The sequence below is a fragment of the Myodes glareolus genome, chromosome 4 (assembly GCF_982192425.1).
Source record: "Myodes glareolus chromosome 4, mMyoGla1.1, whole genome shotgun sequence".
NCBI lineage: Eukaryota > Metazoa > Chordata > Mammalia > Rodentia > Cricetidae > Myodes > Myodes glareolus.
Window position 1 is genome coordinate 82549867 of NC_142029.1, and position 20164 is coordinate 82570030.

The 20164-nt window shown below is 38.8% G+C and overlaps 1 protein-coding gene across 2 annotated transcripts in view; it reads right to left on the bottom strand.

Annotated features, from left to right (window-relative positions):
• Nucleotides 1-603: 603 nt before the first annotated feature.
• The window catches only part of Cul5 (cullin 5), a 58161-nt gene continuing 38600 nt past the window's right edge, over nt 604-20164 (bottom strand). For both annotated transcript variants that reach the window (XM_048417165.3, XM_085688766.2), the window contains 12 exons: nt 17394-17487; nt 15482-15612; nt 15156-15263; nt 14336-14400; nt 11079-11211; nt 8313-8444; nt 6636-6759; nt 5702-5877; nt 4593-4754; nt 3875-3993; nt 3208-3331; nt 604-1563 (listed from right to left, as the gene is read on the bottom strand). In XM_048417165.3, coding sequence (XP_048273122.1) covers nt 1369-1563; nt 3208-3331; nt 3875-3993; nt 4593-4754; nt 5702-5877; nt 6636-6759; nt 8313-8444; nt 11079-11211; nt 14336-14400; nt 15156-15263; nt 15482-15612; nt 17394-17487 — 1563 coding nt within the window. In that variant the 3' untranslated portion in view covers nt 604-1368. The remainder of the gene's footprint in view (nt 1564-3207; nt 3332-3874; nt 3994-4592; nt 4755-5701; nt 5878-6635; nt 6760-8312; nt 8445-11078; nt 11212-14335; nt 14401-15155; nt 15264-15481; nt 15613-17393; nt 17488-20164) is intronic.

Genomic DNA, 20164 nt, shown 5'->3' on the forward strand with positions numbered 1-20164 from the left:
ATATATGTACATATTTGGCAAGGTTACTGCTCATTTTAAGACTAACAGCTCTGGCCATGCCTTTAAACCCAGCATTCGGAAGGCAGAGACAGGTGGATCTCTGCGAGTTCAAGGCCAGCCTGGTCTACAGAGAGAGCTCCAGGACTCCAGGGCCTGAAGGTACAGAGAAACTGTCCCCGCAAAAGAAAAAAAAAAAAAAAAAAAAGAAAGAAAGAAAGAAAAAAAAAAAAGAAAGAAAGAAAGAAAAAAAAAACAAGACTAACAACTCTGAGTGCTTCTCTCGTCTCAGGCTTAATCTCACCCTCTCTTCCTCATAGGTAATAGATGATAATTACTTTTTATCAGAGAATGCCTTTCCAGAAAACTGAGGCGGTAAATCCCTAATCACAACACTTTCAAAACACCAAATAATTTTATGCTACAGGTTTAAAAAGCACTTTTCTCACTGTTCTGTATCAGAGCATATTTCTGCAGTTTTTCAATAAATTTAAACACAGCATAATAGATATTATGTGTATAAGAATTAAGTGTATTAGTAACACACTTAACATTTTTGCTTTGTGGTTCTGATTCTGCAGTCAATGACTTACTTATACTCATAAATTTAACAAATGAAGCAACATTCATTATAATCTTCATATTTTCAAATAAGCTCTCCAACCATACAAGACTTAGAAAGAAAACCCCAAATCCTTATCATTTAACAACAAACAACTAAAACAGCAATCTCCTGCTTAATGACAATCAGGATTTGTAAGATAGAAATATTTAATACCATTTTCGGGTCACCATTTAAATCCAGTTATCAAACTGCAAGCAGTGTTTAACAAACAACTTGATAATATTACATCTTCATCTTCTCAAGTACACCTGCCCTTTCCTCCCAACATGGTGTTGACAACTTCACTCTTTTCATCAAAAGAAGCTAAGAGTGCTACCTCTGGCTTTAATTGCATTAAAAAAAAGATTAAAAGACTTTTTCAGTGCAATATCTGCTATCCTTCCTTGTGCAAGTCTATTCCTTTGAAAAGGAAAAAGGGGGTAAAAGAAGCAACAAGAACCCCACCTTCACCCTTCCAAAACTTCTCCTAGTTGGTAAAACTGAACTGACTTTGAAGTTCATAATGGGCTCTCCATGAATGCAATCTTCTCCACGAAACAGCATGCTGTTAAAGAGTGTGCAACATGAAGGGAATGAATGCCGTCATGCTAACTAATGTGACTGGCAAAATACAGTCGTTTGTAAGGTAAGGCAGAGAGTTTAATATTTATGTAATCAAAGTCCAAATAAACCTTCCTCCAGCTCAAACTGGGACAGCCTTCTGTGCAGTGCTCCAGGATCTGCGCGGACAGAGGCGCAGCGCTCGGCTACGCCATGTATATGAAGGTGTTGATGTCGGCCTCGTCCCGCCTGATGTACTTGTGCTCTATCAGCCACTCGATCTGCTCTTTGATCATCTTCTTCTGGGGTAAGAACATGTTTTTCAAAATTTCTACTAATTCAGTCTGCAGCTGAGCATTGCTAATTTTCTTTCTCATTTTCATTATTTGTATGATGGCTTCCTAAGAGAAAGATGAAAATGAAAGTACATTAATACATTAAACTTGTTTGAGTAAAAAAAATCAGTAACTTTTCCTACATTATCTTCTAACACCAACCCAATCGCACAACAACTGGTGGGTAGGTACTCACCTGGATATTCACTATGATTTTTTTCATTACACTTATTACAAAAATTTTGAAAAGTGAAGAGAGCCAATAGTACCCTATAATCTCTCTAACCATTTTTAAAAATTAAAATGTGTTTGGGTGTTTGTCTCCCTGTATGTCTGTGTACACATGCATGGCTGATGTTTAACAGGCTGGCAAAGGGCACTGGCTTCTCTGGAACTGCAGTCACAGACAGCTGTGCCCCACTGTGTGATGCTGACGACAGCTCACAGTTCAGAGAGGAAAGCCACTTCTTTGCTCCCAAGCATGATGACCTGAGAGCCACCCCTGCCGGGGACCAACAAGGGGGAAAATCGAAATCAATTTTTAAAAGTCGTGCTCTGACCTACACAGAAATAAACAAAATGAAAAAGAACGAGAATCCCCTTAGATATATTTGCCTCTAGTATTCAGGTATTCCTTTGTATAAAAGATGTGAACCATGGGTGTGTGTCTTGAAAATCAGGAAATACTACTCTACATATAAACTAGACTAACAGAGTGCCATTAATGTTTACCACAGATTCTGTTTTCAGTTTTACTGATTTAATTACATGCTTTTGATGTTTAAATGTTTCTAAGGGATCAACATTTTTCCAAGTCAATTTTATCAACATGTTCTTGGTGATTCTGAAACTACACAGAGCTCGACAATGACTGTTACCCACAAGGTGTGACCTACTGAAATTACCATTATCTTTTAGCTTTCCTTAATCAACTAAAGCAACATGGAGTCTTAGTGCAGATTAGAATATTTTTATAAAGGAAAAGTGAACAGATATAGTTGGTTCTCTGTATCTATGAGTTCCGTACTACAAATCAAAAATGTAATTATGAGCTAGTTGTGGTGACACATGCCTTTAATCCCAATCGAAAGAAACAAAACAACAAAAGTGTAATTAGGCCTATGATAATCATACAAACCTAGACGACATTCCCTAAACATAGTGTGATGACTAGGAACACAGCATTTATGCTGTATTGGGTGTACGATGATCTAGGTGTGCCATGTTTTTTTTTGAGGAGGCCAGAGGACAACTTTTCAAAGTTCTCTCCTTCTACCACACAGGATGGAGCAAGCTGTCAGCTTGGTTATCGCTACCCACTGAGCGGTCTCACCTTCCTGGTAATGAGTATGTTCAGAAATCATCATATTTTTACAACTTCAAATTCTATAAATTCTAAGTTGCTGCTAAGATACATTAATTCAGTTACAATCAAAAGGAGATATAACTAAAAGCCAAGGCTTTACCCAAAGAATATATTAGAATTTACTGGAAGCCTCCAAACTTTAGGTGTATTTCTGGTAGCATTAAAGAATTAGATTAGTTTTTAAATTCCAGTCAAATGCACATTAGCTCTTCTTTACAGATAAATAACTTACATGGTTATTAATTCAGGGGCTGGAGTTAAAAGAATGTACCACCACACCTAACTGTTGAAAAATTTTTTTAAAGAAGCTTTCAAATATTTAAACTTTTTCTCCCTATACAAACCTGGGTTCTTAATATTCTTAGTTGAACTATCCCTTCATTTTCTTCTTCTCTCATTCTTTCTGTAGTGAGCTGCAAGCGTCCAATCAAATTTATTTTTCCCCTTTTCTGAACTTTTGCATTTTTTCTGCAAAAAAATATGAAAGTGTTAAACATCTTATTATAGTACAATGTCAGAAGTTAGAATTATTCTAAAAATTATCATCCAGTGCTGCTTAAAGGGTTTAGTAACAATCACGACATAAAGCTTTCCTTTAAGCAACCCCAGGCTTGTTATGGGGGCTCAGGTAACAAACTATTTCAAATAAAAATGTACAAAGCTCTTTGATTCCTGCAAACAAGGTAGAGCCTCCGCTAGCTAGTGACGGTTCTCAACAAACTACATTGCCATGAAACAATAATAATCAATGATGAGGAAATATTATTCAGCAGTATCTGACTGAGTCTTCAGATAAATAGCTCTGCTGGATAATGCTATACTATCCCACCCACTCAACCTTCTGGTCTCTAATACTTTTTAAATTAAAAAAGATGAAATGTTACAAATACAGTGATAATATTAAGTTATTGCTTTTAACATCAATTAAGTCAAATGATTATTTGAATAAAAATCAAAGCACTAAAATTCAGCATGGTACTTTTATTTTAAATCAATCAACATGAACCTCACATTAGGCTGAACTCCTGGTTCACGGAGAAGAGGGTCCCCTCTGTGAAGTCTTTGGGGGAGTTGACTTGAGGTTCGTACAACAAAACTTGCCGTTTGAGCTTGGGAAAAGCTACTAAGGACTAAGAGAAAAAAATACAATTAGCATAGTAAGTTATAAGGACTGCTAGAATCAACTCTACAATACAGTTAACAATGACATCTAGACAAACCTGCAAAACTTTTACGTAACAGCTTTATGTGCATGCAAAGTAAATGGATTATAAAAAGAGGAGAGAAAAGATTTGGTTCTAGAATGTAATAAACCTTCTGTTACTATGTGTAGTGAGACAAAAACTGGTCGGTCATACAGAACCCTGTCTGCCAGGGATATTCAGGCAGTTTCCTCCACTGGAAACAGTTTATTCTGGAATTTGAATTATAGGGTAAGCACGAAATGCAATTATAATCAAGAAGAACTAAAACAAATCAACCAAAATGAAGTAACTCAATCTCTCTCTCTTTTCTTTCTCAGGTACTTTCTAACCCTGTCTCAAAAACCCCTAAATTACCCTCCCCCCAAAATTTATTTTACAATGGCTTAGGTCTATAGTTCAGTGGCAGAATGCATGCCTAATGTATGGAAGGCCCTGAATCTAACGCTCAGCACCAAAATTCCAGTTACACAAGTGATTCACATATTCTCAACTATACGACACAACAAACAGAAGGTCAGACAAACCCATAAAGTCCTTCTGAGTTCAGCATCAGGGAGTTCCGTTGCAAGCTTTAAATTTTCAAAGCTTATTTTCTCTCTGGGCCTTTGGTTCCATGCAAACAACACAGCCAACTGAAATGTGGTTACTTCCAAATCATACTGACCTACTTCATTCTTAAATGTTATCTGTAACAGATAATGAGGCTTTAATAAGTAATTTGTTCATGAAGCTTGCTCCAATATCTAGCAATATGTACATGACAGACTAGGGGAAAATAGGTTGCTAATTTTCTTCCAAATCCCATTCTTCCTTCCTAGTTTTAGAAGACCTCTAATGCATCTCTCAGCTTCAATGAGGTCATGTGACTTCATTCTGTCCAATCTGTTTGAAGTAGAAACTGACAACAATGTTCACCTCCTCCTTTCCCTTCCTTTTTGCAGGCTGACAGAGTTAGGAATCAGATAAAATTCTACAGTCAGGGGCTGGAGAAATGGCTGCCCTTCCAGGACACCGGTTTAATTCCCAACACCCACATGGTGGCTCTCAAACATCTATAATGGGATCTGATGCCCTCTACTGTCTGATGCTCTCTTCTATCTCACAGGCATACATGCAAATATCACTCATATACATAAATAAACCTTTTAAAAATTGATTCTATAGCCCAAGTCACCAAAACTTGAAAACTGTGTACCTAAAACTAAGGACAGAGCCACTATTTTTGTTCTTAACATTTTTTTTTTGTCTTTTATAACAACATTTACTTTTACTAGGCAGTGATGGCGCACGCCTTTAACCCCAGCACTCGGGAGGCAGAGGCAGGCGGATCTCTGAGTTCAAGACCAGCCTGGTCTACAAGAGCTAGTTCCAGGACAGGCTCCAAAACTACAAACAAACCCTGTCTTGAAAAACAAAAAAAAAAAAATTACTTTAGTTTTGCAAATGTGTATATTTTGCTTGTATACATGCCTACATGCCATACATGTGCAGTATCCATAGAGGACAAAAGAGGGCATCAGCTCTCTGGGACTGGAGTTCCAGACAGTTGGGAGTCACTGAGAACTGGACCATTGAGCCATCCCTCCAGCCCTTAGGTAACTCCTGCCAGCACCCAAATGATACCCATACTTACAATTCCATTTGACATGAGATGATGCCAATGTAATTTTCTACCACTATGATTTTTTTTGTAAAATTCTTCTACCTCAGGTATCAAATCCTCCAGTTCAGTAGGAAGTGAGACAAAGACTTTCTCAGAGCTTCTAGACCAGGCACCAGCATTCAGAATCTTTATATTAACTGAATCAGCTGCAGGTAAGAAAATCAGAAATTATAAATATTTTAACAAGTTAAAAAAATTTTGCTTTGGTTTTCAAAACAGTGTTTCTCTATATAACAGTCCCAACTACCCTGGAACTCACTTTGTAGGCCAGGCTGGCCTCGAACTCGAGATTCACCTGCCTGTGCCTCCCAATGCTGGGGATTAAAGACATAAAGTCACCACAGCTTGGCTTAACAAGTAAAATTTTACAGAATAAAAATAAGAATGAAGCTTTTGTTAAAAGGGTCCTTTTTCTGTTTTGAGATAAGTATTCATAGACCATATTTTGACAAGCAGCTCTGAGATGGATTTTGTAAAAATCTTGATATTTACTCTTTTCTTTCTTTTTTGAAGAAATATTTATTTATTTATCATGTATACAGTGTTCTGCCTGCATATATGCCTGCGCAGCAGAAGAGTACACTAAATCTCATTACAGATGGTTATGAGCCACCATGTGGGTGCTGGGAATTGAACTCAGGACCCTGGAAAAACAGACAGTGCTCTTAATCTCTGAGCCATCTCTCCAGCCCTCCCTCCTTCTCTCTCCTTCCCTCCCTCCCTCCTTCTTAATAAAAAATTATTAATATTTGTTTTTTGTTCTTTTGAGGCAGGGTTTCTCTGTGTAAAGCTTCCAAGCCTGTCCTGGAATCCACTCTGTGGACCAGGTTGGCCTTTAAATAACTGAAAAGGATACTCTTTTGTTAAGCTTAACAACACACTTCCATTTCATTATAAATAATACCTGGTAATGCCAACTTATTATTTTTGTGCATTTCCTTAAAAGCTTGATTCAAGTCTTCAGATACTTTTATGTCCTGAAACATTCTGGCGAGCTTGTTCACATAATCTGCTGGCATACCAACTTCCTACAGAAATCAAAGACAGAAAGACAATAACTATATAATTTGACATAGCAATAGGAAAAAAACTTATAAAATCTTTTTTCTTTCTTTTTTTCCAAATTATCACACACTTGATAAATCTTTATTTTTTTTTTCATGCGCATTGGTGTTTTGCCTGCATATGTCTGTGTGAGGGTGTCAGATCCTCTGGAACTGGAGTTAAAACAGTTGTGAGCTGCCATGTGGGTGCTGGGAATTGAAACTGGGCCTTCTGGAGGAGCAGCTGGTGCTCTTAACCACTGAGTCCTCTCTCCAGCCACAGGGGAAAAAACTTAGGAAAATCTTGTTTATTATTTGAGGTTCTGGGGACTGAATCCAGAGCCTAATGCACGATAAGCAAGGGAGTTTTGTCCCTATCTTAGATGCTGTAATAAAACATTCTCTTCTCTTTATCAGAATATACTGTAATACCTATTACAAGATAGTTTTAGATAGTCTTTGCTTTGTAAAATTCCAGGATGCATGGATCTCAGTTACTGCAATGGAACAAAATCAGCTCCCAACTCAGCTCAACTCTGCACGACACCTTTAACTGCTCAATCAAAAAAGCAGGACAAAGATTGACAGAAGGACACCATAGTACAGCTGAGCCATGGCATCCTAGGGGTCTAGACTGAAAGAAGGACACCGTAGTACAGCTGAGTCATAGCATCCTAAGGGCCTAGACTTCATCAATCACCTGAAACACAAACAAGCTCCCTATTTATCAGAGGATGGCTTTGATAGACTAGAGGATAATGATCCTCTAAGCCTCCATTTCTTGACACACAGGCATGTGTGTCAGCCTTTTATAAAAATCAGAGAGGCTGCAATTTTATTTATTTATTGGTATTTTTTTCAAGGCAGGGTTTCTCTATAGCTTTGGAGCCTGTCCTGGAACCAGCTCTTGTAAACCAGGTGGGCCTCAAACTCACAGAGATCTGACTGCTTCTGCCTGCCAGGCGCTGGGGTTAAAGGTGTGTGCCTCATCACTGCCACACTACACAGTGGTTGCTATTTATTTACAAATATTTCTATAGTTCCAAGTATCTAGTACCAAAGACATGTTAAAAGAGTCATTTCACCCTGGATACTGGTTAAATGAAGTCAGTTAAAACTGATAGAGCGTGCAAATGGAAGCTCAACAGCAAAAACAAAGCAAAACTTAAAGAAAACTTAAGAAAAATCACCTTTTTAGATCAATATTATATTTGATCGTATATTCTTATAAAATGAATCTAATTGATACTAATAGTGATACCAAAACTCATTATTTTACTATGCATGTAAATCATGTATTATATTAAAAAAAACAAACATTAAAAACAAAACAAAAACAAAAAAAATCAAATAACTACTTTTAGGCAAATGAGATGGCCAATCAGGCAAAGGTGCTTTCAGAAGGGCCTGATCATCTGATTCAATCCCTGGGACCCAAAGGTAGAAAGAGAAAGCAGACGCCTGCAAGCATATACTTTTACCTCTGGTGCCTGCTCCCCACCCACCCCCAGAAAATGGGAAGAAATTGTTGCACTTACTCTTAGCCACTCCACCATGTTTTCTTCAATCTCACTATCAGCAGAGATGTCCAGTATGAGACGTCGGGTAAGATGAGCTTTATGATACCTCATAAAGACATCCTTATTTTGTACATATTTAAGTACCAAGAGCTGGACAAAAGACAAAGTTATTTTAAATTCTTATGTTCTCAGCCATTTGTGTCATGTAGACCTTCCTGTGTTCCCCAATAGCCAAGATGTGGAGATTTACAAATACATAAACAGAAGCCTATTAACTTACACATCTCCCATAATACAAAGTTAACAAATTTGAAACTTTTAAGACAAGACAGGTTCTCTCTATGTAGTCCTGATGTCCAGTAACTCACTCTGTAGACTAAGCTAGGCTCAAACTCAGAGGTCCACCTGCCTCGCCCTGCTACATGCCTGGATGTATATTTCAGACTTTAACCAATTAATCTTTTAGTTCCTACTACTAAGTTTTTCAGATTTTATATATACATGATAAGAATATGTTATGGGAAAACAGGCAGTTATGTCTCAACCCATCTTATTCTCTTCTTTAGTGATACCAATCATCTTTCTAGGCCTTTCTGTCTGATCCCACCTCTGCACTGCTGGGCAATCATTTTACTCACAAACAACGAGGAGGACCCCAACAATGACAACAACAACTAACTTTCATACACTCTCACCTGTCCCCATCTATCTTAGGCTCTCACAGAAAGGAGTGAAAAGCTTCACTTGCTTTTTTGTTCTTTTTTTTTTTATAAACTTATTTATTTATTATGTATACAGCATTCCTTCTATGGCCAGAAGAGGGCACCAGACCTCATTACAGATGATTGTGAGCCACCATATGGTTGCTGGGAATTGAACTCAGGACCTTTGGAAGAGCAGGCAATGCTCTTAGCCTCTGAGCCATCTCTCCAGCCCCTGCTTTTTTGTTCTTGAACAGAAACAGACTTTAATAATCACCTAATGCGCCAGGTGGTGCACGCCTTTAGTCCAAGCACTAGAGAGGCAGAGACAGGCAGATATCTGGGAGTTCGAGGCCAGTCTGTCTACAGAGCGAGTTCCAGGACAGGTTCTAATGCTGCAGAGAAACCCTGTCTTTGGGGGAAAAATATCACCTACTGCATCAAGACAGAAGCCAGGAGGCAGAGGCAGGCTGATAATGAGCTTAAGGTAAACCACCTACATCAGAGAGAACCATTTTTAAAAAGCACAAGGCTGGAGATATAACTGAATGGTATAGCATCTGTCTAACACATACAGGCTCACCTGAATCTCCAACATCATACATAGGCAAGAGCCCACACTTGGGAAAGGATATGAACACACAATAAATGGTATTTTCAGGAAGCTATTGAACAAAAACTTTTAGGTCCAACTAAATACCTTATGAAAGTGTAACACTGTAAAACTTTATAATGTTTACAGATACATATCTATTTGTATTATATTCACATGTGAGTGATATGGAGGCCATAGGTTGACATCTGGCACCTAGAACTTTCCACTATTTCTCTGCACTTTTCTAAAATTTATTTAAATTTATTTTCTGTGTATGGGTGTTCCTGCATGTACCACAGGCATACAGTGCCTGTGGAGGCCTGAAGAGGATATTAGATCTTTTAGAACTAGAGTTACAGATGGCTGAAAACCTGGTCCTCTGCAAGAGCAGCCAGTGCTCTTTACTACTGAGCCATCTCTCCAGCCCCTCTTATTTTCTGAGACAGAGTTTTTCACTGAACCGAGAGCTCACGGACTCAACAAGGCTAGTCAGAATCCACCTGTTTTATGCCGAACGCTTACCCCCAGTGCTGGGTTACAATTGCTAATCTCCACAATCAGCTTTTTGCTTTAATTGTATTTTATATTTACTTTATGTACATTGGTGTTTTGCCATGGGTGTCCAGTCCCCTGGAAACTGGAGTCACAGACATCTGTAAGCTGCCATGTGGAAGCTAGGAATTGAATCCAGGTCCTTTGGCAGAGCAGTCAATGCTCTTAACGACTAAGCCATCTCTCCATCCCCTCAGCTTTTGGCTTTTTTACTTGAGTGTTGAGGTTCCAAATTCAGGTCCTCATGCTCACACAGCAAGCACTTCTAAATCCATTGAACCAAAGTTAAGTTAGTTTATTTAAGAACATAAAATATAGCAAAATATCTATTTCTTCCTTCAGAGGAGGACAACGCTGCCTTGGGAAAGAATCCTCATGCTCTCCTTACTGGCACAGCTCAGACTTCTAGAGAAACACAGTCATGCCCATTCCTGTGTGGCATTCTAAAGACAGAAGCTGAACAGGTCCCAAGCATTCCTATGTCTCATTTTAATCCTTCAAACACATGCTTCATGCCTTGGCTAAGTATGCCCCAAAGCATGCCTGCTATATTTCTTTCCTGGTTAGACTTCCTGAACGTGCTCAGGACTATATGTCTTACCTTGACGTGTTTTCCTAGATGAATTTATATAGATCCCCATATAACATCTCCGTACTTTGTTGGAGTAGAACATTGATTTTGATACAATAGTTTCTCCTTACAGGAAATAAGTCTTTAATGATTTAAAAAAAAATTGATTAAAAAAACATCACTTCTGTGGCTGGAGAGATGGCTCAGAGGTTAAGAGCACTGACTGCTCTCCCAAAGGTCGAGTTCAACTTTTAGCAACCACGTGGTGGCTCACAACCATCTATAATAAGATATGGTGACCTCTTCTGGCCTGCAGGCAAAAAACATGCACTGTTTATATAACAACATAAAAAAAATATACTTACCACTTCTTTAAGTTTTGCTTCAATCTCCTCAGAGGTTAGTTTTTTGCTTAATGGTGTTTTCCTTAACAACATGTCACAGTAATTGGCAAGCAACTCAGGACACTTCGATTCTGGCTGAGTTTTCAACCCCACTCTAAAACACAAAAGCAGTTTTTCTTTACTACAATATTACGATCAGCTGAGCATCTGCTTCTAAGATGATTTTTCTTCATCTCCAAAGCACTGGTGATGAGCTGTCAATGGGCACCGTGAAGACACAAACAGGCTATATGTTAACAGTGGGTTCACCCTTTGGTCTGCATGGGAAGAGCTGATCACTGTAATCAAAGTATAAACTGAGCTGATTCAAACTATGCTGCAGTTGTGCTAAGAATCGGCCTTCAACTGGTTTACACTACATTTAAGGAATGGCAGGCAGACGGTGGTGGCGCACACCTTTAATTCCAGCACTTGGGAGGCAGAGGCAGGTAAAACTCTGAGTACAAGATCAGCCTGGTCTACAGAGAGAGCACCAGGACAGCTAGGGCTACATAGAGAAACCCTTTCACTCTAAGCTAGCATGATCACCAAAAGCTCTATTGCCCTATGGCAACCAAGATTTCTTGTAAAGCGGGGAAATTGAGACCCTGGAAGCTCCTTGGTCTGTTTCTGTAGCTCTGTAGTATCAGAACTGCTCTCCCAGCATTTATCTGATTATTTCAGCTCTTCTCAGCAGACGCTTAGGCCTACCATCAAGCACTTCATTCCTCCTCACAGATGAGTGTCCTATATAATCTGGATGCTACTACAGGTTTATTCTGCATGGTAAATTAATATTGGTTGGCAATGTGATTTCACGGAGAAACACCTGTTAGTAAAGCACCTGCTGGATTTATCTGTGAGACTTTTTCCAGTCTCTGGTATGAACTCAGATGTGAAGTCTCAGAGGCTGTTGCTAGGTGGCCCCGCTAGAGAGAGTAGGGCAGCAGGTTGGTGGGTGTCCAGACAGCTGTCTCTTCCCTGACCCTCTCCTGGTAGTACCCCAATGTTTCCTCCTGCCTCCATGCAAGCTATTGTTATACCCTCCCTGCCATGATGGACTGACCTGACACAATAAAGCCTTTTTCCTTTTCAATTACTTTTTTTTCTTACTTTATTTTTGAGACAGGATCTATAAAGTCTAGATTGGCCTCAAACTCAAGATCCTGTACCCTCAGGAATTAAAGAAACAGACCACACACCAACATTGCAATGAAATGCTAGTTTTTAGCTATGAACTGTAGTGGATTCTATCCAGTAACTGGCAAGACTTAGAACTACTAGATGTTGTGTCGAGGTCAGATAAGTCCAAATTCCAAGTTTCCATTTTTCTCTCATTTTTACTTAGTATGAACCAATTCACTTTACCAACAAGAAATAGTTTTGCTGTTATTGTTGTTTTGTTTTCAAAACAGGCTTTGACTGTGTATCCCTGGCTGTCCTGTGATGGAGGAGGGCTAACTGTCTATGTGTTGCTTTCATTGGTTAATAAGGAAACTGCCTTGGCTTTTGATAGGACAGCAGGTTAGATAGGTGGAGTAGACAGAACAGAATTCTGGGAGGAAGAAGGCAATGAGGCAGATGCCATGCAGCTAGCCCCCAGGTCAGACATGCTGAATATTTCCCGGTAAGCCACCACCTCGTGGTGCTACACAGATTACTAAATATGGGTTAAAGCAAGATGTGAGAGTTAGCCAAAAAGATGCTATAGATAATGGGCCAGGCAGTGTTTAAATAAATAGTTTCCGTGTAATTATTTTGGATAAAGCTAGCCGGGAGCTAGGTGGCAGGACACAGTCCGCAGCTCCTTTTACAGTCCTGGAACTCACTCTGTTAGACCAGGCTGGCCCCCATTCTCAGAGATCTGCCCATCTCTGCCTCCCTAGTGCTGGGATTAAAGGCATATACCACAACTGTCCTGTGATTTATTTTCTTTTTAAATTAAAATTAAAAATTTAAGTTACTATAGAAAGTAATGGGTTTCTTTTACTTATTTAATTAATCTATTTATGTGGGGCGGTATGTGAAAATCAGAGGAGAATTTGCAGAAGTCAACTGTCACCTAGCATGTGTGATTCGGGGATTGAACCCAGATTATCTGACTTGGCAGCCAATATCTTCACCAGTTTAACCGTCTACAAACAGGCTTCACCCTGACATTTTGTGCATGTGTGCCATTACACTTTGGCCCATCCCCACCCCTGCTCTGGCTTATCCCTCCCTTCTCTAGCTTGTTTCCAGGCTCTGCCTTCATGGTGTGTGCATTCTCTTACTAATTCACCTGCCCACTTCCCTCTGAGCTGGAGGTCAAACCCAGGGCTACCTATTTGGTAGACATATGCTTTACCAAGGAGATTCAAAATTCAAAATTTACATTAAAATTCACTTCCCCTTTTATATCATTATGGTAAAACACTTTGGTAATAAAGGGAAAACAGAGATTCTAAAGACTCTGAACAAAATGTTATTTCCAACACCCAAAACATTCAATTATTTTGGTAAAAAGAGTTCTAATAGCAACAGGTAGCAAATATTCTAAGAACAACAACAAAAACCAAACCGAGCAAGAAAAAAAAAAACACAGAAAGCACTTCAAGGCTGGAAACAAGGGTCTCTGTAGGCAAACTTTCTTTGAAGAAAGCCAGGTGAGGTGGCCCAGGCCTTTAATCTTAGCGCTGGTAGAACAATGAGGCTTTCTGCAGCCAGACCAGCTTGATCTATATAGTAAGATCAGGTCAACCAGGGTTATACAGTGAAACAAATAAATTCAAAAACTAAAAAGGTTACTGAGCTCAGAGGTGGTTCAGTGGTTAGGAGCGATGGCTACTCTTCCAAAAGATTGATTGGGAGTGCACACATAGTGACTCATAAACAGCTGTAAATCTAAGGTCAAAGGATGTAGCTCAGTTGGTAGAATATTTAGCATATGAAAAGCCCTTGGTTCAATTCTCAGCACAGAATAAACCAGGCTAGGTGCCCTGAATCTGTAATCCTAGCACTCAGGAGAAGAGACAGAAAGATTAGCAGTCTTTTAATCTCCTCCTTGGCTACACAGGGGGTTTGAGAGCATCCTGGGCCACAGACCTTGTCTCAATAAAAAATAATACCAACAATTAGAACTTAAAAGCAAACCTAAGAAAAGCCCAAACTTACCAGGAAAACAAGGCACCTTGATCACCCAGCACCCCAGTAATATGTCTCCCAAAGAATTATTTTTTAAAAAGAGTGTAGAAGCTTACCCTTTCTGCTTCAAAGGTAATTCAAGTTTAAATATGGTAGCATCATTAACAACTGCTTTATATGCCTGTAAAAAGAACCCAATTTGAAATAGAATGACATTTAATATTTAAAATATACAAAGAAACAAATTAACATGAATCAGATGTTTTCTCAGGTTTTGTATGTGCACGCTGGAATTGGATGAAGGCTGCAAAATTCAGTACATGCTCTTTTATTTCTACTAGCACATCCATCTAAGTGACTCAGTGCTTCTTTAAACTCCCATTTCACTGAGAATGCTCCCATGGCAAAGACAATTCTGAAAGCCACTCCAAGAGCTCCAAGGATGGAGGATGGAAGCATCAACTGTGTGCCACAGAGGGGCCCACAGGTAAAGGCAGCTGCTGACCCTGATGTCCTCCCTCATTTTGAGAAAAACATCTCTGGGAAGTTGTCTGTTGATTTTCTACTCACATGTGGCTTGGCATGCACAACCTCACTCCCCCTCAAAATAAATAACTCTGCTTGGGATGAGGGATGGAGAACAGTGGTGTAGAGCAGGGAAGGTCTTAAAAGGATGAATAAAAATTCAAATATCAGAAATCTTCAAGACAAAGGGACAACGCTCATGAAAATCTAAGGAGGGAGCAGCTTACTGGACCCCAGCTCACAAGTACCTGCAGCTTACTGGGAGGAAGACTGACCGGGATGTAATAAACTGCTGAACATGAGTCGCTGCCCACACTCTTAGTTCTCAGCTCAGCAACATGATGACACTGCTCGTAGAGCCAACTTTAGTGACAGTGAACTTTTACACAAAGGTCCTCAGAGAAACACTACCTTATCTCTTGCAGTAAGGAAACGAGGATCATCTTGAAAAGCTTCTTTGACAAGTTTGCTGAATCTATTAAAAAGAGTAAGCAACTGCTCCACGTACTTCTCAGAGTCCTGGAAAAAAAGTTTTGCATTTCAGCTTTTAAAGGGGAAAATATACGAAACAACAAAGTACTATTCTAAAAAAGACTAAGGCTTTAATTTAAAATTGGGAAGATTTCTTTTCTTAAAAGTAAAACTGAAAAATATTCCAAATGACTGTTTTGCTGTTTCAATCACAACTTTAGACGTGATGCTGGATACACGCGACTCCTGCCATCTAAGGAACTTACAGTAGTGATGGTTTCGGCAGCTGCCACCATGTCTGCTAGGCCAGCACTAATGATGTGCTCCTCCAAATCCTTCAACATTGGGTCTATTCCATTAGGAACTTTGTCCATTAATGAAAACATCAAATGTAACTCTGAAAAAAAAACCACAACACACTCATATAATTACTTTATACATTAAATTAAATTTCTTTCTTGACTTTTGTTTTGTGCCGGGGTCACTAGGTAACCCTGGCTGTTACTATGTAGTACAGGTTGTACCTCAAAGACTCACAGAAATCTTCCTACTGATGATGCCTCCCAATGTGTGCGGTACTACACACAGCTATGGCTTCAGTAACAAGATCCTGTAGAAATGCTACTTTGGAGTTTAAAATATACTATTAAGTATCCTGTGCTATAATTTGTTTAAAAGAACGTAATTTTCTTTTAAGAATCTAATTAAAAGCGATCTTTTACAGCCAAGGCAACCTGAGTAGACCTCCAAAAAAGATGAAAAAAAAATTTTTTTTTTCAAAAACAAAATGATGCTGGGTGTAGAGGCAGACAGGACTGGTATTTTATGGACACTCTAGGCTAAAGAAAGTTCTGGGGTAGCCTGAGGTACTACAAAATAAGAACATATATCTTGAGAGAGAGAGAGAGAGAGAGAGAGAGAACATAAATTTACACATAAGTCTACTATTCATAAAGCAAGTGTAATGTTAAAAGGACTAAAAACAAGAATTATGTAATTTTCTATTAGAGTTAACATAAAACTGTTATCTATAAAATTTACGAAGCACTGAACTGACATTCACACAGCCTTACTTCACAGTGCTGATCACAAAAGGAACTGTGTCACAGAACTCAGTATGGACCAGATGTACCCAGCGCTCACAGTCACTCCCAGCTGCATGGCAGTCCTGGCCTTGCCTAGCCACATGGGACCCAGACTCAATGGGTTCTGAACTGGAGTGAGTTGAAATACAACCTTTAAGAGTAGCTACGCATTGGACTCCAGACACAGACACAGGACAATCTGGACAGTACACATAGAAATTTTAATGTGGTTTTGTTCAAGGTGGTAAAGCTGAATAATTATTTTCATGTTTATATATACCTGCTACTTCCCAAAACACAACATAATTAAGAAAACGTTAAATTTTGTGTGGAAAATAAACAGTTTTTTGGATTTGTGGGGCGGTTTCTTTGGGGGGTTCAAGACGGGGTTTCTCTGTGTATCCCTGGCTGTCCTGGAACTCACTCTGTAGACCAGGCTGGCCTCGAACTCAGAGATCTAAGATTAAAGGCATGTGCCACCACCTCTCAGCAGGATAAACATTGTTAACACAGAACATTAAGAGTGTGTGTGTGTGTGTGTGTGTGTGTGTGTGTGTGTGTGTGTGTGCGCGCACATGCATACATGCCTGAATGAAACCTAAACACGTGAAAGTCAGATGACGGCTTGTGGGAGTCAGTTCTTTCCTTCCATCATCTGGCTCTGGAGGCTGAAATCTGGTCATCAAGCCAAACTTCTACACAAAAGTCAAATATTCAGTTGCAGAGTGGGTATGGGGGTGTGAAATAGGGTTCCTCTGTGTAACAGTTCTGGCTGTCCTGGAACTTGCTTTGTAGACCAGGCTGGCCTTGAATCAGAGATTCACCTGCCTCTGCCTCCCAAATGCTAAGATTAAAGCCGTGTGCCTGGCAGCTCAAGTCTAGTCTATACTGCATTTCTACAACTTATACTAGCCTTTAAAAGCACAGTTTACCTTAAAGGAAAAAGACAAAAGCCTCCTGAAACAAATAAGTGTTAGTATATTCAGGAGGAAATTCATCCCAGTCTCTAAGAACGACCCAACAGCAATTAATTAGGCGATTTGCTTAAGATACTCTCTTAAGAGGTTATGTCTGGACGTGAGATTTTACCTACTTTCAGTTTCATTTCGTTTGATCATGCCCTGGCATTCTGCTAAAATAGTCTCTTTAAATGAGGTCACCAGAGCATTTACACAGCATTCCATGAGCTGAAAAACAGCAAAAACAATGAACAGTTAATAATAACCTTTACAGAATACTTACAAGTCCAATCATACTGGTTCAGCAGTAAGAAAAAGAAAGTACACTGAAAGTATACCTACCTTGATGCAGGTTTACTGTTAACATATGGATGAATAAATAAACCACACTACTTTAAAGTAAAACTATAGAACTGAGTTTCTCTTGAAAATATCATTCAAAATAAATAAATAAATAAAACTAAAAAATATACAAAAATTGAAAGGGTGAACTCCTACTAGCTAATGAAATTTATTAGAATCCTAATACTCCATATAATTCAAAAACTAATAATACATTCTACAAACCACTGTGTAATGCTGAGCACTGGATAAGACACAGCTGGCGCCTATCCTGGAAGAGAGTAACTAATTAAGAGGTAGAGGAGGAGTTAAAGTAGTCATCTGCTAAGATGACTTCTGAATCATATTTTCCCCCTGGGGTGGAGAGATGGCTCAACAGTTAAAAAGATACTTGTTACTGTTGCTGAGGACCTGGGTTCAAATCCCAGCACGCACACAGGGGCTACAAAAGTCTGTGACTCTAATCCCAGAATACCTTCTTCTGGGATCACTGTACACACGGTACACACACAAGCATACAGACAAAACACCCACACCCGACACCCTTATCCCTGGTGCTGGAGATAAAACCCAAGGCTTCTCAAGTTAGGCAAGTGTTCTATCACTGAGCTATACATGACCAACCCTTTGTTATTTACTTTTGAGAAAGGGTCTGATTGTGCAAATCTGGCTGGCCTGGAACTCACGGAGATCCACATGACCTTAAGTGCTAGGATCAAAAATAAGTGTGTACAACCATACCCAGCCCTAGACTTAAACTGGATTTTGAAAAATAAGTAGTCCTAAAATATACTATACCTTCTAGAGATAATAAAGTAGACACAGTAAAGAGAGGAAGTAGAAAAGTGATGTTAAGACAGAAAGAAAAATCTATAGTTTATGGTTTTGACATAACTAGGAAGGAAAAACGAGAAATTTTAAACAGAGTCTCTTCCTTTCAAGTGACCACTAAAGATCAATGTAATTGCATTCAGCTGGAAATGCAGGGTGGCAGAAAGGTTGGTGAAAGAAGCTGTTGAAAAAAAAATCAGGGAAAAGGCAAAGGTCATGGTTTATAGAAGACCATTAGGAAAATCTCCTTACAGGGGCAGACAATTTACACCATCCCTGCTTTCTCACTGCCAAGAAAAAATTTACTCACATAAGGACCAAATAAAGTAAGATGTGATGTGTGATTCCAGCACTCAAGATGCTTGAGCAGGAGAACACTGAGTTCTAGCCTACCCTCAGCTACAGAGACCCTATCACAATCAAATAAAAATTATGAGCAAAGAAACAAAATACACTAAGGCTAATATATCTCTTTTGAAAAACTTAAACAGATCATTACCTGTATTAAGCAGGAAATTATTATGTGTATCTTAAAAATTATTCTGTCCAAAATTCCCCATAGAATTGACATAATATTGATAACCACTGAATATGAATTAGGTAAAAGGAATTTACTGTGGCCCAAGCACAGAGAGGTTTAAGTAGGAGGCCCTTGAATTCCAGACAGTTGAGGCAAGATAGCAGAGACTATTTCAACAAATAAAACACAAACCATTCTTTCTACTTCTTACAGACTCTCTAATTAAAAAAGCTTCTGTGTTAAGTCTCTTACCTACACTAAGGACTGCCTATTTCATTTCTAGCATTCAAAAACAATACACACATAATTAACAACATCTTACCCCACATGGCGGGAAGCTCTGCCCAAACTGCTGAGTCATGTGTCACTATATCATAGGACCTGAGTATGCTCACTCAGCATCCTACTCTTAAAAGATTAATTAATTTTATGCTACATGTATGAGTGTTTTTCCTGCATGTATGTGCATACACTGCATCCACGGTTGGTGCTAGTGAAGGCCAGAAGAGGGCACTGAGTCCTCTGGAACTGGAATTACAGATGTTTATGAGCCACCCAAGATGTCACTGGGGACTGAACTGCAAGAATCAGTGCTCTTAACTGCTGAACCATCTTTCTACTCAACACTTACCTATCCCAATGACATCCGATTAAAACCAGGTAAGTTTAATCATATAGAACTAAAAGAAAAACAAAATCTCTAGATTTCACAAACAGTTCAATTTAAATAAGTTTAACCCCCAGCTACCTAAATATTTTCTAATTAAAAAATTTGCACATAAACATGTTGTTACTGGCAATCCAGAATTTTCAGGTTCTAAAAATATAACTTATTATGTTTCAAAATGTCGACAGGCTTAAAGGCTATGACTTTGTAAAATGTCCTAACACAGTACATTCAGGTATAATGGTAAACATCTTAAATCCCAGCACTTGGGAAGCTGAGGTCTGTGGTCTCTGTGAGTTCAGGCCAATCAGTGAAACATCTCATCTCCAAAACCAAGAATGCCATAGAATAGCGGATGATAAATAAAACAACCACAAAAAAAACACACCTTGTAACTTTTATTACAAATATGATACAAATAAATTATAAACATACATATGCATAAACATATATACTAAGATACTTACATATATAAATATATAGTGTATGTAAATATATATATTTTAAAAACATGGATTAGAGGTCAGATTTTAAAAAAAAAACAA